The 17,441-nt window shown below is 47.1% G+C and overlaps 1 protein-coding gene across 5 annotated transcripts in view; it reads right to left on the bottom strand.

The window, feature by feature from the left end:
- The window catches only part of LOC135049801 (acetylserotonin O-methyltransferase-like), a 131,096-nt gene that overhangs the window by 86,174 nt on the left and 27,481 nt on the right, over positions 1 to 17,441 (bottom strand). For all 5 annotated transcript variants that reach the window (XM_063955681.1, XM_063955680.1, XM_063955682.1 and 2 more), the window contains exon 3: positions 12,569 to 12,698. In XM_063955681.1, the coding sequence (XP_063811751.1) occupies positions 12,569 to 12,698 (130 nt within the window). The remainder of the gene's footprint in view (positions 1 to 12,568; positions 12,699 to 17,441) is intronic.

Raw genomic sequence — 17,441 nt, 5'->3', positions numbered from 1 at the left:
ACACATTATGGCAGACAGTCCCCCTATTTTACACATAACGGCAGACAGTCCCCCTTTTTTACACATAACGGCAGACAGTCCCCCTTTTTTACACATAACGGCAGACAGTCCCCCTTTTTTTACACATAACGGCAGACAGTCCCACTTTTTTACACATAACGGCAGACAGTCCCCCTTTTTTTACTCGCCTTGGGGGGCCATGGTCCAGACACTCTCCTCGGCTGCGCGACGATGGTCTCAGGCGCTGAGTAGGGGCGGCGGGACTCGGGGATGACGGCAGCGGCGGGACAAGGGGAAGGCGCGCCTCACACTCCTTCCACCGGCGGGACAGAGGCTTAGGCTCCGGGACAGATCTCCTCCGCTCTGCTGACTCCGGCCTGACAGGGCCAGCCGCCAGCCGCCCGCTCCACCGCTGCTGCTCACTCTTAGCTACAGGGGCGTGCTATGCGTTGAAAGCACGCCCCTGACACTCCTCTGTCAAAGCGGCACTTCCACAAAGTGCCGCTTCACATGTATTTTTTCATGGGCTTTTACTGCACAATTCTTAGTACCGCCTACCCGCTTCCTGCTCGTTGCGATGACAGCGGGAGGCACCGACAGCGGTGCCTCCTAAACTGACTTAAAATGATTATTTTAAACTAAAAGAATCATTGAAATAATATAAAGCCTAATTCATATACTTATGACACAGTATATGTGTCATAAGTATTTTCTTTATATTATTTTAATGATTATGACAGGGGAGGCACTGCTTCCCCTGACTGCACGTCCCTGGTATTTCGGAATATTTGGATATGGGATACTCAACCTGTATTTGTCATCATTTACAAACACTGTAAAGTAAATTTACTGAGAATCAGTTTTTGCTTCAGTTCGAAACTGACAGGCATTGACGGTGGTTTAGTATCTACTCTAAAGTAAATGACATCATTATGCAACAGTTTTCACAGTCATTTAAAAGCCATCTTCGGTGTCCCTTAGTTTTGAAGTTACTATCCTATTCCAATGAGAATTAGCCATAAATCAGCGGTGGATTTCAAGTACTGCAGATTTTTGTAGGATTTGCTGTGTAAAAGTGTACAAATTTAACCACTTGCCTGGCATGGTCGCATCAGATGCGACCATGCCTGCAAGTGCTCTATCTGTCCTGGTCGCATAGGATGCGACCAGTCAGATAGAGAGTGTCAGCAGCGGCAGGGAAGAGAAACTTCCCTCCGCTGCTGCTGTCAGTGGGACTGGAAGTTCCCTCTGCCTCCCTGCACTCTCCCCTGTGTCTGCCGTGCTGCCGATCACTGCTGATCGGTCAGCACGGCAGGATCCCCCCCCCCCCCCCTCCAGCGGCTGCAGACAATGGCAGCCGATGGGGAGAGTAAATGAACCCTCCCAAGCCACCCCCAGACCCCCCCCCCCCTGCATAAATGCAGGCTGTCCTGGCTTTCAAAATGAAAGCCGCGATAGTCGCGATGTTCCCGATGTTCTGATGGTCGCGATGTTTTTAACTAAAATCATTTGGGATAGGGTTAAATTGATGTTCTTCACCTAATTCACTCAGAAAAAAACCCGACAATTTCGGTGTGGTTTTCTGCGAAATAATTTGTCAGTTAAGTGGTTCAAGAACCTAGGTGCTAGTAGTCCATCATAAACAATTACCAATTGTTCTATATCAAACAGCCTGTGACACCCATTCCCTGTTGGGAAAAAAAACTCTGTAGGTTTAAGAGCAAATGAAAAGTCTGAAATATAATAAGTGTGCTTGGGGTTCACATCTCTAAAATAAAGATGAACAATTAACAGTTCACAATGCCAAGGTATAATGTGTTTTGCATATATGTATTTTCATATATGGTTATTAATTTACAATTATAAAAACAAGTTATGAAGATAAAATGCTGTGCACAGTATAAAAAATGTAAAAAGACATATGGGCCATCATACTTTGTATATATTTAAAATAAATTCACAATGCAACAATATAACATTCGGCTGTTAAGTCTTTTATTAAAAAACCATCAAGAGCGAGTCAGGTAATATGAATTTAGCCCCATATATATTGGAAAAGTTGTGTGTCTCCTAGTAGGCATATGTATCCCTTGTATTTGTATTTAGAGACGACAAATGCAATATTGCAAATAGCAGAGATAGTTATTTGAGCAGCACTTGTTTGACCCTCTATTTGGATCAATTATCAAAATGAAGCATTAAACTGCATTGACAGTGATGATAATGTGGATAATGTGGAAGTCCTGTTCAATAACCATGGTAAGTGTCAGAATTGTTGGCTGGTCAGGACACTGTGGCGTCCCAGAGTGATCGTGACCTGGCCGTGAATGAAGTCGCTGCAGGGGCTATGCTCACCTCCGGTGCAGTTCCACTTTCTTCGAGATGCCGGTGCTGGAGCATTGCCGGTGCTGAGACATTATGCCACACACTACAATGCTCTTGATACATTATATTACCCACTACAATGCCCATTACACATTATGCCACACACCGCAATGCCCGTTATACATTATGCCACACACCACAATCACCATTACACATTATGCCCCACAGTAAGGCTTTCAATTACTTTTAAATTACCTGCTCATTGCCAGAGGTTTCATTCTCTGTGTTTCATGCTTGTTCCCAGGGGTTTTATGCTTGTTGCCAGAGGTGTGTAATGCTCATTGCCAGGGGTTTTCATGCTCTGGGTATCATGTTTGTTGACAGGCATGTGTAATGCTCATTGCCAGGGGTTAAAATGCTCTGGGTGTCATGCTCATTGCCAGGGGTGTGAAATGCTCATTGCCAGGGGTTTCATGCTCTGGGTGTCATGCTCATTGCCAGAGGTGTGTAATGCTCATTGCCAGGGGTTTCATGCTCTTGGTGTCATGCTTGTTGCCAGAGGTGTGTCATGCTCATTACCAGGAATTTAATACTCTGAGTGTCATACTCATTGCCAGGGGTGTGTAATTTTCATTGCTAGGGGTTTTCATGCGGCCATTTTAGGAGGAAAATTTAGCAGATTGACATGCGGATGGCTAGTCTGCATGGGAATCTGCACTTAAACAGCGGTGGCTTCCCCCAGCCTTGCGTCTACGAGCCTCTGCAGTGGCTGTGGGGGCTATATTTACATGCAAGTAGGCTCTGTTGATTAATTTGATATGTGACACCTGTATATTGTGTGTGACTGACTCTCTATATTGTACAGAACTTGTATTAAAAAAAACTGCTTTGTGTATAGATTCAGAGACTCAGTTGCACACAGATATACAAATTAATTAGCAGTCTCCTCATACATCCTAGTCACATTGCATTGTGATTAATATGCATTTTCTGCAAAAATTTAAGCAAAAAAGATGCCCTACGCTAGAAGATTCTCACGCAACCTGGTGTGCTAAGAGGGGCTGTTTGGTGTGCCTGCCAGGCCCCTCCAACAGGCCAGGCCCCCAAGTAAATAGTACCTACTCCTCCATCCTCTTAGTGGCATTATGTGCATCCTTCAGCCAGGTAAGCAGCAACAAGTCCTGGAGCCCCACTTGTCCCAGGGGCAGGCAGTGTTTTTCCACCAGGGATTATCAGAAAATGATAACGTCAGATCCTCTGTGCAGGTGGCGAAAGCAGGAATGCCACATATAGGCAGAGAAATGAGTGGAGGGGGCCACAAACTGACTGCATTCTTTGTAATGGGCAGCATGTCTCGCAGCACTAGACACTGTGACGGGCCCCAATGTAATGCACCAGGTTCACCACCTTAGATCCGCACCTGCCAGACTGGGCAGCCTATAATTGGAAAACCAGGGGGGACCTGTGAAAAAAATGTGCCATGGGTTTTTCTCAGCACCCTTGGGCATTGGGTGCTGAGGTATTAGTGAGTAATATTTTTTATTTTGTTCTTTACAGGTGAACTACAAATGTCATCATGCCTCGGACTGAAAGTTAAATAAGCCGTCTATTAATTTATTGTGCTTGACATTAACTATAAACTTTAAGCTAACTTATCAACTAAAATAAAGACACGGACACAACTGCGTTGGATTAAATGGTCATTGAATTTATTAATTGGAATGACCTCACTCGTATTGGGTGGCCAGGAAGACGCTACCACTAACCAGCTCTAGCCACGATATTACAAAATGGCGGCGACTAAACGCCCCAACTGTCATGGGTGCGACTGAAACGCCCCATCTATATATATCAGCATAACCTGTGTTGTGAAGGTCTCACCACCCCTTCCTATAGCAGAGTGAGGACGCTCCCCAAGGAAGCGCCCCTCGCCCCCCCACAAGGGCAGGACACACTCGCCGTCCTTCAAAAGGGGTAAGTGCCCCACAACACCACTTATGCTACAAGTGACCGCTGGCCAGTAGCGCCTTCCCACCCACTAAGTCTGAAAGAAAGATAATAGTAAGCCAAATTGAAAAGAGCCAAATTAGATAGCCAATAGAGTTGGTGGGTGGGCTTCCAACCGACAAGAGGAAGCAAATCTGGAAGTTTCTACCCTTCATACACTAAATCACCTCCCCTACACTCACCGATAGGCTGGCCCTAACCAATTATAACTCACTCAAAACTCTGATCTGCCTAGCAACAAAGACATCTTCAACCAATCACAAAAATGTAAGACTCTTATATAGATTTCGTGCCTAGCCAGGCACTCTCCTTATCTAAGCAGTCTATTAATTTATTGTGCTTGACATTAACTATAAACTTTAAGCTAGCTTATCAACTAAAATAAAGACACAGACACAACTGCGTTGGATTAAATGGTCATTGAATTTGAATGACCTCACTCGTAGTGGGTGGCCAGGAAGACGCTACCACTAACCAGCTCTAGTCACGATCTTAGAAAATGGCGGCGACTAAACGCCCCAACTGTCATGGGTGCGACTGAAATGCTCCATCTATATATATCAGCATAACCTGTGTTGTGAAGGTCTCACCACCCCTTCCTATAGCAGAGTGAGGACTCTCCCCGAAGAAGCGCCCCTCGCCCCCCCACAAAGGCAGGACACACTCGCCGTCCTTCAAAAGGGGTAAGTGCCCCACAACACCACTTATGCTACAAGTGACCGCTGGCCAGTAGCGCCTTCCCGCCACTGCCAGTTTCAGAGAAATGCAGCCCGCCAACCCAATACGCAGCCCGCCAACCCAATACGAATGAAATCCAACCAGAACCAACTAACCAAACAAGAACAAAAGACCCGTCAAAACAACTCCCATCCCTAACTACAAAGATAACAAACTAATCCAGACAAGAAAACAGAGCCCTCAGAAAAACTCCAATCCCAAGATGGGAGAGATGTACACCATCCTTCCTAAAATAAAAGGGACTCTGGAGCACCAATAGCGGATGTCTAACTGCCAAACCGCCAGCAGCCAACACAAACTTCGACACAGCAAAGTTAATCTTCCTAGCCCTGTCAAGCGCTGTGACGTTCCGGGATCCCCTCCAGACAAACCTAGGAATAATGTCAGACCAAACCAAGCGTACACCAGGCCAAAGCAAGCTAAGTTCTCCCAAATCCGCCTGAATCTGAAGGATAAGATCTTACCACCCAGGTGCAGCAGCAACCAACGCTGCTCCTGCTGAAACAACAGATCCAAAAGTCCAGACCACCTGAGACCTCTCACACCTAACCATCGCACTCTGCGACCACCTAACAACTCAGACGACCTATCAGCAAGGGGATGACGCTCGGCCCAAAACACGTAAGAATGGCCAACTACCCAAATCTGTTCGGTGGAATCAGTGGAAACTGTAAAAGAAAAAAGTAACCTAGCTGTCAGGCAGTGCCCATAAAACGGGGAAGTAGAAAAGTTAGACCGAACCGAACAGTTAGTAACAAAAAACCCAAGTGAAGGGGAAAACTTAAAAAACCTCCCGTGGACCTGAAGTGTCAGCCAATTGTAATCAGGCCCCCTCGGAGGAAAAATTGTAAAAATCCCTTCACACCTCCAATTGTGGAACGCTAACCATTCCAAAATTGGCAGGTAAACAACGTTTTTGGGTTAGCGCAAGTAGCGCAACATTAAACCATATCCAATCTAATATAAGACTTAAACGTGGCAGACTTCCATCGACCCATTTCCTGAATGGATGACGGTGGAAGGCCGCGCACCGAATCGCAAGTTGCCGCACCGATGCGGTAGGAATGCATCCCATATTCAGCGCTATTAAGCCCCAGGGCGGCCAAACAGCGCTTCAACACAGCGGCAAACTGAAACCGAGTAAGAGGCAATGCATCCCCGTGCAGCAGTACTTGAGCACCACAATTAGGTCGTAAGGGCAAATACATTTGCGCGAGCAGTACAGGGCACAAGTCGTCATCCTCCTGAGCCTTCAAAGTCACCCAGCGTCCTCGACCCAGCTGGTCGGTCTTGGAACGGGGTGACCTACACATAACGACACCGTCCTTGAGCACCAGGTCCCTGAAAAGCATGCCTGTATCAGTGGACCGTTTATTAGCGGCCACTAGCTCGCCAACCCGAAAGGCCCCAAAAAATGCGAAGGAAAAGGCTGCACAGAAAAGGGATGCCTCAAACACAGAATCAGTCACCACCGGCAGAATCGCCATGAGCTCGGGCAACAACTGCGTGTCAATATGTCTGCGCGTATCTGGCTGGGATGGACTTAACCTTGCCCAACCCCCGAGCGCCTTGGATAAAGTAAACGACGTGGTGGGGTCCGTCCCCTGTTGCAACCGAGCATGGAACGAAATCCCCGCCCCAAAGCCGTGGACATGGATGCCTTGGACTTACCACTCTGGTAACACTCCCAAACAAAGGCCAACAAAACATCATCCTCTGACTTACCCCCGGCCCCACACCTAAGCTGGTGCGCCTGCCACTCACGCCAAGCCGCAGCATATGCCCGACGGGTCAAAGGAGCCAAGGAATTCAGGGCCAAGCCGACTACGCCAGTTCTATAATCTGCCAAACAGAAGTTGGACATGTCAAGCCTAGGGCCTCCGCTTCGGGGGCCAACATGCGAAACCTGGCAAAGTCGAAACGCGACAGCGCATCAGCGATGCCGTTCTCGACCCCAGGCACGTGCTTCACCGTGAAATTGATGTTAAAACGTAGACATTGTAACACCAAAAATCTCAACAGCCGCAAAGCCTGTGGCGATGATGCACGTTGATTGTTTACCGCCTGCACCACCCCCAAATTGTCGCACCAAAAGACGATCTTCCGGTTCGCCAACTTGGAGGCCCACAACTCCACCACCACAATTATCGGAAACAGCTCCAATAAAAGTAGGTTAGCAGTAAAACCACGAGATACCCAAGACTGGGGCCAGGCCGAAACACACCACTCGCCTTGGAGGGGCCACAACAATTCTGAATTAAAGGTAACCAAAAAGGTCGACCAAGTTCTAAGGTCGTCCTTAATCTCACGAGATAGGCGAATGGTGTGATGCGGCCCAGTCACTCCAACCGTGGCCCTCTCGAGCTTACGGCAAAAAACCTTCCCCATAGGAATGACCCGGCAAGCAAAATTATAGGAGCCTAAAAGAGACTGCACTTGACAAAGTCTAACTCTACGCTTACTCAAGCAGTCCTCAATCTGTCCCAAAAGCTTCCTGACCTTGTCCGCAGTAATGCGACAACAACCCGCGCTAGTGTCAACCCCGATACCCAGATAAGAAAGGCAACACGTGGGTCCCTCCATCTTATCGTGGGCAACAGGCACTCCCAGAACCCTGAACAAGGCGACCGCTGAAAAAAGGAGCTCCTGGCAAATGCTGCTGTCTCTTAGGCCTACAAAAAGAAAGTCATCGAGATAGTGGGCGATCCCAACATGCCCAGTTCCCGCAGAAATGCACCAATGCAGGAACGAGCTGAATTTCTCGAAATAGGCGCAAGAGACAGAGCAACCCATCGGCAAACATTTGTCCACATAGAAAAAACAGCCTAACCGAAAACCCATGAACCTGAAAGAGTCGGGGTGAAGGGGAAGAAGGCGAAAAGCGGACTCAACATCTAACTTGGCCAACAGTGCTGCGGGCCCAAAACCCCGAATCAACTCAAGTGCCTCATCAAACAACTGATACCTGACCATGCAAAACTCCTCAGGAATGGCGTCGTTAATGGAGCCCCCATGTGGGTAGGACAAATGCTGGATCAAGCGGAATTTGCCCGGTGCCTTCTTGGGAACTACCCCCAAGGGGGATACGCATAACCCGGGCAAAGGCTCACATGTGAAAGGGCCGCACATGCGACCTAACTTCACCTCCGCCTCCACCTTCTGCCTGACCACATGGGGAAACTCCCTTGCCGACTTCAAATTCCTGTGAGACACGACCTGAACTGATTCCGAAATTGGCAAACGAAAACCGCAACTAAACCCGACTAACAAGAACTCGGCATCCGCCCTCTTGGGATAACGGTGCAACCATTTAGCCAACTCCGGTACAACTATAGGTGAGGGTGCCCTATTTCGCACTGCCGGCAGCAGCACCATGGTCGGCCTGCTTAACCCCGCCTCCGGACTTACAATCCTTGGCAGGGTGATTGGCTCCACAGATGCGGCAGGAGTAACGAAAACGACAGGCCGCACCCCTAGTGCATTTAGAGTTGTTAAACGTGAAACATTTGCCCTTCGCTGCCGTCCCGGGGACATTCTTACCCCCAGAAAACTTCCTTTTGGTCTGCCCCTCAACCGTACTACCCCCTTGGTTGGAAACCTCCATCCAAACCTCGACATCCTTAAAACCCAAAGGTATCGTCGGATTGCCATCCTGATTTTTACGGAATTTTTCATCATAATCCCTCCAGACGGAACCTTTGTACTTTAAGAACATCTCGTTAATCAAAAACATGTATTTCACCACATTCAGATGTTCGTCGGGGCGAGTTTTCAGGTAAACAGCAGAAAAGACTAAGAACCCTCTTAACCAGTGATGAAAACTCCGGAAAGCATTTTCACCGACACCCCCCGCCTTCTTAGCCTTTTCGAAGTCCTTCCTCATGTCGTCCGTGACAAATTTCCCTTTAACTATTTTCTCCTTCATCCTGTTCCATAAGCCCCGAGTAACAGCAGTGTTGGCGCAGCACACCATCTCCGAAAACAACGGCGGCTCGTCAGGAGCCGCCGCCTTTTTCGGCACCGTATTCCTTGCCCACCACTTTGGCGACCTCGCGCGCAATTAATTTTGCAAGCTTGCGCGGGCGTTTGGGCGAATCAGACCCCTTGCTGCTACCAGAGGATTCAGATGATGACACAACAGATGAATCAGTCGCAACATCATGCTCAACAGAACCTGAAGGGCTAGGGGTGTCGGCCATCTCAGCCGCCTGCGAGAGACCAGGAAACTAAGTACTGGCACCTGCCGGAGATGGGTCCGCGTCTCCGCACCTCCCGGATCCGTTCTGCACCGGAGCAGCCTGAGGGGCCGAAGAGCTGTCTGCACTAACCTCGGGAACAGAAACAAGCGGTATTAAGTTTCCAGGAACGTCAGCCAAACCAACCAATGGACCGGGGAGGGGGCGCGGCGCTTCCCCGCCCGGGGCCCCCAAAGGTAACGGTGTACTCGACACGGACGGTACCGCCTGAGCTGGCGGCGCATGGGATGGGGGAAGGTCGGAGGCACGGTACCTGCCTGGCTAATGCTCGGAAAGCGACCATTTGGGGACCCAAAACCGCCCTGCCAAGGATACCCGTAGGGCCCCGGCTGCGCCGGGGGATAAGGCGGTTGATAGTACGGAAACTGATGGAAGGGTGGCGCCGGAAGGGAAGTGGACTGGAACCCTTCCCCGAAAGAAGAAACATTAGGGGGGTGGCCGAAAGCTTGTCCCATCCCAAAGGACCAGACTGACTGGACCACCTGTGGGGTGGAAACTAGTGGGGGAAAACTTTGAGAAACTGCTGGGGCAAACGGAAATTGCAAATAAGGTAGGCCCATACCGCTGGGGGAGGAGAATGCCGGCAAGCCAAGGGTGCCTGTAGTAAAACTATCCCCCGCCACGGACCTGAAAGCTGTAAAGGACGCAGGTTGGCCTGGAAAAGACACAGAGGCTGCTGCGGAGCCTTGTACAGAAAAGGCCTGCAGTTCCTCCAAGTTTCCAGCAGATGGCTGCCCCTCCCCACCCAGCATAGCACTAGCAGCTTGCTGAGGTTCATGGGAGCTGCAGCCAGGCACTAAAATGGCCGCCGTGGGGGGAGCCTGCCCTCGGAGCACAGTACTCCCCCCAGCTAGATTATTCAAATGCCCACTGACACCCCCGGCCACTGGGGCCCTGTGATGCCCACCAGCAGCCAGGGGTGCATCAGGGGCCACAATAGCACCGGGCGCGGGACCCGCGGGGGCACGCTATGCCCCAGGGTAGCCGCGCCCGCACCCACCCCTATAATTGAAACCAGCGCGGCCGGGGGTACCGAATCCCCGCCGCGCATGTTGCCCGCAGCAGCACCGGTGACCGCCGTCCCATACCCGCTGATCGCGGGAGAGACGCGGCCGGCCGGTGCTGCAGCCACAGGGACACTCGCGGCCGGGGGTGCCAAATCCCCGCCGCGAGACATCAGCCCCCCAGCGCCAGCGGCCGCCGTGCCAGACCCGCTGACCGCGGGACGCACGGAGCAACCGGGCGCTACAGTGTGCATGGAGATGGGAGGCGCTGACGGATCATGCGCCGTCGCGTCTCCCGCTCCGGAGCTGAGAGCGGGCCTGGCAGGGAGACCAGCAGGGCGGCGGAGGCGCACAGCCCCCGGCGGGGGAGCGGAGTACACCAGCCACTGGAGATGGGGAGCAGAGCGCTTGGGCCTGGGCATGCTGCAGGGGACACATGAGCTGGCCAATTTGGAATGGCAGGGAGGGGGCAAGAGAAGGCAGCAGGGGGGGGCAACAAATAATTCAAAACTGTACAAAAGTATAAAATGACAAAATGAAAGTAGATAAGGAAAGGGATAGATAAAGAAATAGGGAATAAAGAATAACTGAAAAGGAGGGAATAGAGAAAAAATCAGAGCAAGAAATCTCAAGGGGTAGAAAGAGTGAGAGAGACAGCAATAATACAGCCTTCACTTATCACTTCCAACCGACAAGAGGAAGCAAATCTGGAAGTTTCTACCCTTCATGCACTAAATCACCTCCCCTACACTCACCGATAGGCTGGCCCTAACCAATTACAACTGACTCAAAACTCTGATCTGCCTAGCAACAAAGACATCTTCAACCAATCACAAAAATGTAAGACTCTTATATAGATTTCGTGCCTAGCCAGGCACTCTCCTTATCTTGTTGGAAATTTCCTGAAAACAGACATTTTCAGGGGATCCCCACAAAATTGAAGCACCCCATGATGTAACAAGGAAAAATACTGTAGCCTTTTCCACTGTAAACGCATCCCCCAAATATTCTATGGTTTCTGCTACATAAAATTATTAAAAAGGTATTTAAAAAAAGGAATTATTTTAATAATAAACCTATTTGATAAAAAGTGCTTTATGTAAATGTCATCAGCTGCTGCCATTCTGTGACAGTGATTTATTCTCTTGTCACAAAATAAAATGTCTGCAGCACCCAGTAATCACTTTCACATCATTTTAAATAGTTTACATAGTAAATCTTCCAATGCTTCAAACTTCGGACCTGGGGGGTAATTCCAAGTTGATCGCAGCAGGAAATTTTTTAGCAACTGGGCAAAACCATGTGCACTGCAGGGGAGGCAGATATAACATGTGCAGAGAGAGTTGGATTTGGGTGGGGTGTGTTCAATCTGCAATCTAAATTGCAGTGTAAAAATAAAGCAGCCAGTATTTACCCTGCACAGAAACAAAATCTAAAAACCCAAATCTAACTCTCTCTGTACATGTTATATCTGCCTCCCCTGCAGTGCACATGGTTTTGCCCAGTTGCTAAAAAATTTCCTGCTGCGATCAACTTGTAATCATCCCCCCTGATTCAGACGTGGAAGGAATAGTGTTAAATGTGCAAAGTACCGATGTTTGTGCATGCAACGGATCTGTATTACTCATCTGCAGTACAAGTCCTGTGTCAAGTGATACAGCCATATGTGGATGAGGAGGGGGTTGTGAGCCCTGCTGCTTCAAAAAACGGTGGCATGAACCTTTATTTTGCGGGAGTGCCACAGCCAGGGTCTATGTCTTCTGAGGAAGATTTCCTGGCCTTTGTGACGGAACTACAGCAGCTGGTCTGTGTTCACTCAGCCGGCCAATGGTGTAGCAAGTGATCAATGCTGCATCCTAGGCTGCAGCACTGGATCACACATCCATGCAGGAGGCTTCTACTTATAGCAGATTCCTCCTGCTGAATTAACATATGAATACATAATTGCTGCTTACAGTGAAGAATCAGCTATGCTTACTCCATCCACAGCTTAAGCAGGCCCATAGAGAGGATGGTCATGATCCTAGGTGGAAAAACTGAACGAAAAAGGCATGAATAGTAAAGGGTAAAGGGGTTTAATGGGAGCTATAGATTTATCCCTGCAATGTCTCAGTATTACTTTGGATCTACATCTACATATTCCCATCAAATCTATGTACAGTAAATAAGTACAGCAAGTACACTGATAAAAATATAAAATACGTTTTAAAGGTAGAATGTATTTTTTACACACAATACCTTATAGCTTGGGGTAAGAATTGCCAGCAGATATAGGCGGTGTTAGTGCAGAAGATCATCATTGGATACATTGTCTTTGGACTTGACTTGACCAGATATGTGGTGGAAAGATCAGTATTGGAGTAATAAGCTTAGAGCACAAAAAAGAAGAAGTGAAATCCAGATATAAGTGCAGGTCAGGAAGCCTAACATAAATCATACAATTATGTTTCCTATAATATCACTATCACGTCTATGGGCTAAGGGCATAGACTATAGTCAGTGGAGCTGAGAGGGGGAGAGTGGATACTCTTTACCTGAGCCCGATACCCCCTTCCCTGTTGTAGACAACACCAGCTCGGCAATGGAGCATGGAAAAGAAGAGTGACTGTGCTGTGTTCTTTGCTGGGGAGAGAGGCAGCTGCAGAAGCCGTCACTCCCCTCTCTCTCTCTCTTTCTCTCTCCCTGACTGCGTAATGTGCAGGGGGGTGATCGATCACACCCGCCGCCTGCGCCAGTGACGTGCGGTGAGGTGAGGCAGAGCCTTTCCTGTGATACTAGCGTTTGTGCCAGAGTTTTTACTGTATAAAATATATGAAAAATACAAAGAATTTGTTTGAAATATATTCTTTACATTATTCTAATAATTTTTATAGCCAAAACTGTGGAGTAAAAAGTCTATGGCAAGTGAGGCAGTGCCTCACCTGTTTATCTTTTTTGCACATCTCTGAACAAAACTCACCAAATTTCCAGGAGTTTATACTGCTGCACCTGTGTATAATGCCCACGTGCACCCTTTGGCTCATATATTGCGTGTAAATCTGTCTCTGGTGCTAGCCAGTGCCGCCTGAGCCATTTAGCTCACCGCACGTCCCTGGCCTGCGCCAATCAGCTGTCGGTGCCCCTGACTACAGTAACCCATAATTTTGAATTCTCAGCATAAAGGCATACTGTAGTTGTCTAATCTTCAGGAATATTCATAAAATTCCAACATTCCCTGGAAAAGTCTGCAAATGGGGGTTTAATAATATGATTCATGCCATGTTCAATGATGTAAATCATGTCATTGTGTACAATTCAAATTGGAACACTTGAAAGAGCCTGTTTAAAGATTCTGCCATCAGACATTACATTAAGAGCTAGAGATAATGCTAGTGTGCAAATAACAATAGTAAACTAAAGTGTTAAGAATATACAATGGTACCAGTCAACATGTCTAACAGTCATGACTAGTTGATCTAAAAACATGTTGATAAAGAATAAAATAATATTCACAAAAAAACGACTTACCAATGTGTTATGCCCTATTTATTAATTTTCCTGCTAAATTACATAAGAGTGAGGTTGTACAGTATATCAGGTAGTAGAACACATATAATGAAAGATTTTAATATGCTTCTACAGTTAAACCTGCCAACCCTATCATACAGTAATTACAAATTTCTCTTGCATGTAGTCCCCTTCACTGTGGGCATAGCTATAGTATGTGCAGGGATGAAATATCTATAGGGCCCAGAAGCTTAGGGGGCATCAGAACAAGGTTATATAGCTGTCTACCAAGATCCCATACCTGTCCACTGAGCTTTGTTAATGGTCATGGCATAGCATACCTTTACCGGGAAATGCAGAATTTATTAAAAACACATTTCACCCCTTTTCACCTGTTTAGAGATGAAATTTTGACAAATCCCTTCTTAGTGGGTACCTACGACACAAAACTAAGCTACTGTCCAAATATCAGGTTTCTAGTCTTCATGGTTCCAGAGATTTCGTAATGAGTCAGTCAGTGATATTTAGCTTTTATATATGTAGATTCCTCTAAGAGATAAGCAGGCTCGGATCTCCAAGAACCAAGCCCACTTAAACTTCCAGGATCTAAGGGAATCCGAGCACAAGCTCAGGTTTTCCTGCCTTGCTTGGATTTCAAACCGAGGCAAAACAGTAGCATCCTGGCGTCGAGTCTCGCAGGTTTTGAATTTGATATAAGTCCCTCCCACCGTGATTTGGGCACCATTTCACAGCAGATGCTGGATAGAGAGCACATTCACTAGACTGCCAAGGCAGAAATTTATATATTATATTATTAATAAATATATATTATTTATATATAACAGTCCTTTACAGGTACACAGCCCAGAGCTCCGAAGGGCAGTGTTACTGTTGTTAACCATCATTATTGGTGCACATGCATTCACACTGGTGCACTGCTCACTGCTTCTGATGAAGCTTTAAAGCAAAGAGTCACTGTTTGACATGTCCCTAGTAAACTACTGGCCACACTAGATTGATGTAGGCAGTTATCAAAACATTATTTTTTATATTGTTTATAGTGCAGGTGAGGAACATACATAATAATACTTGCATTTTTGTCACACTGTTGCTGTAACTTAACTGCAGCACTTTGGTGCACAGCACACTATTTATTTTTTTTATCACTGCCAGGTCCTTTGTCCTAATACAGGGGCAGTACTAACCCTTAGTGCACAATGCACACTGGTGTTTTTTTGTCATTGCTGTGCCTACATTGCAGCCCAGAGCTCCTTATAGGGCATGATTAACCCTTGGTGCACACTGGTATTTTTTGTCACTGCCTAGTACACATTGCAACCAAGTGCTCCTAATACAGGGCATCAGCATTCAACCTTTTTGGTGCACATTGCATTCTGGTACCTGCAAAAGTTTTTTGGTGAAAAGTAAAAAAAAAAAAGTCAAAAAATTTTTTTTACATTTTTTTTTCTTTGTACAACATGTGCTGTACCCCACTGCATTCACATAAATATAAGTACAGCCATAGGCGGATCCGGGGGTGAACACTCGGGCCTGTGCCCCCCCCCCCCCCCCCCTGTCATTTCTGACTTCTTTTTTTTTCAAAAGGAGAACAGCAGCAGCAGCACTACTGCTATTTCTGTCAGTCAGATTTGATAAAAGAGTCGGCAGGCACTAGGACCAGTCGCGGCTCAAACAGCAAGTCCGTGTGGTAACCAGTGGGGAGGCTAGAACTGCAACTCCAGCCTCCCCCTGCTCACACCACAACCTACCTCCCCCACTGCCAGCCGGCCAGAGTCCACCCCAGGTGCGGGGTTCAAATGCCAGCATCAAGTAAGACTGTTACTTATGACGGTGCAGAAGGCTTCATTAGCCCTCACTGCACTGCACAGTATCCCAGCGCTTCCTCCTCCACTTCCTTTACCATCATGCTAGGTGCAGTCACACTCAGCCTCAGCTTTGAGAAGGCGGCCCGTGTGATTGTGACAGGGCTGTCCTGCAGATGTCTTATGCTGCTTGTTGGAGATCCAGCTGGCTGCTTCTGCTAATCAAAGATGTCCTGCAGTCTGAGTCTCACTGCAGTGCCCAAAACAATGTATGCTGCACCTGCCACCACCAACTAAAAACTTTAATAATTATATTGTGCTCGGGTGCATTCCAGGCTCCCATAACTACTGGAACAGGTGACCAACATTTTAAAGGCCCAATCAGCCTTTTCATCAGGGTGAAACATTGGCTGTAGGAGAGTATCCTGGTTTATTGCCAATCATTACCTGATGGCGTATTCTGTGAGGCTACGCCCCCTCTGATACCACACCCCTTATCTGGGAGCACGTGTGTCTTAGGTGCATGTAAATATAACTATTATTGTTCCCCTATCATGGTGCCCTTTCATTTTCTTCTGGATCCACCCCTGAGTACAGCCACTCCACAATGCAAGTTGTCATTTGTGAGAAAAGTTTAAAAAAAAAAGTTGTATTTTTGTACAACTTATGTGTGTTCATTGATATGGATCATGTTCATTCGAAGGAATAGCAGGAGCAAAAACCAAATAAAAGCTCTGCAGCTGCTACCACCACCAGTAATGATGATATTAGTCATTCAACGTCATCTCCTAAAGCCAATGTTCAAGGGCATAGAGGGTTTAAGTGAAGACATCTGAAATCAAAAAGCAATATTTTCACTGGTAAAGAAAAAAACACCTCTAATAAAGGGAAAGTTTGATGCAGAAAAACAAAATTGCCAACATGCCATTCACCACATGCAGTGGCAAGGAAAGGCTTAGGCCTTGGCCTTTATTTCTGAGTAATGGTTCTGCAATTGTCAGTGAGTCATCTTCTTTTGCCTCTCATGATGATGCAAAACCTTCTCACTGAGAGTATAGAAGAGGTGTCAATAAGAATAAACTGGAAAATCAGTGCTGAAAAACCCCCCACAAAGGCAGTAGAACAAACTGCATGTTCAGAAACCTTACAAATCCCTGAGAAGTGTGTACATGAGTGCCATGTATGAACCTGACCTTTCTGATACTGTACTAATAGAGAAGCCTTCTTACAACATTTCTGTATCCTCATTAATGTGGGGATAAGTCAACATTCTGACATAGAAATTGAGGCTGCTGCAGTGGAAGTGCAACAGGATGAGGGGGATATTTTTGTAGTTGACACCTGCACTAATGAGGATTTGATGATGAGGATGTTGTTTGTGTAAGACAGGCACCAAGAGATACAGTTCTTGCCCATGATAAGAAGAACGCCTTTGTCATGCCTGGGCATAAGAACAAAAATCCACCTCTTATGTGTGGAATTATTTTTACCCAAATCCTGACAACAGTTATGTAGCCATCTGTAGCACTTGTAAAGCTACAGTAAGTAAAGGCAAGAGCCTTAACCATCTTGGAATCTCTTTCCTGTTATGTAATTTGCAGTGAGATCATGGAAAGTTTTTGGGATAATCAGAACCTTATGCTAAGATAATAACAACAAGCAGTCCAGCATCAGCTATCTCACTTCTCTCAGCTAGATCCCAGCACCTGCGATCTCAGCTACCAACACCTCAATATCCCCACTAATAATCAGAGGTAGTTCTGCATCCAGTTTGATAAGGTTAGCTGACTCCTCCCTTATCC

Source organism: Pseudophryne corroboree, chromosome 2 (assembly GCF_028390025.1).
Source record: "Pseudophryne corroboree isolate aPseCor3 chromosome 2, aPseCor3.hap2, whole genome shotgun sequence".
Lineage (NCBI taxonomy): Eukaryota > Metazoa > Chordata > Amphibia > Anura > Myobatrachidae > Pseudophryne > Pseudophryne corroboree.
The sequence above is the reverse complement of the archived record's forward strand: the minus strand, read 5'-3'. Positions and strand labels throughout refer to the sequence as shown.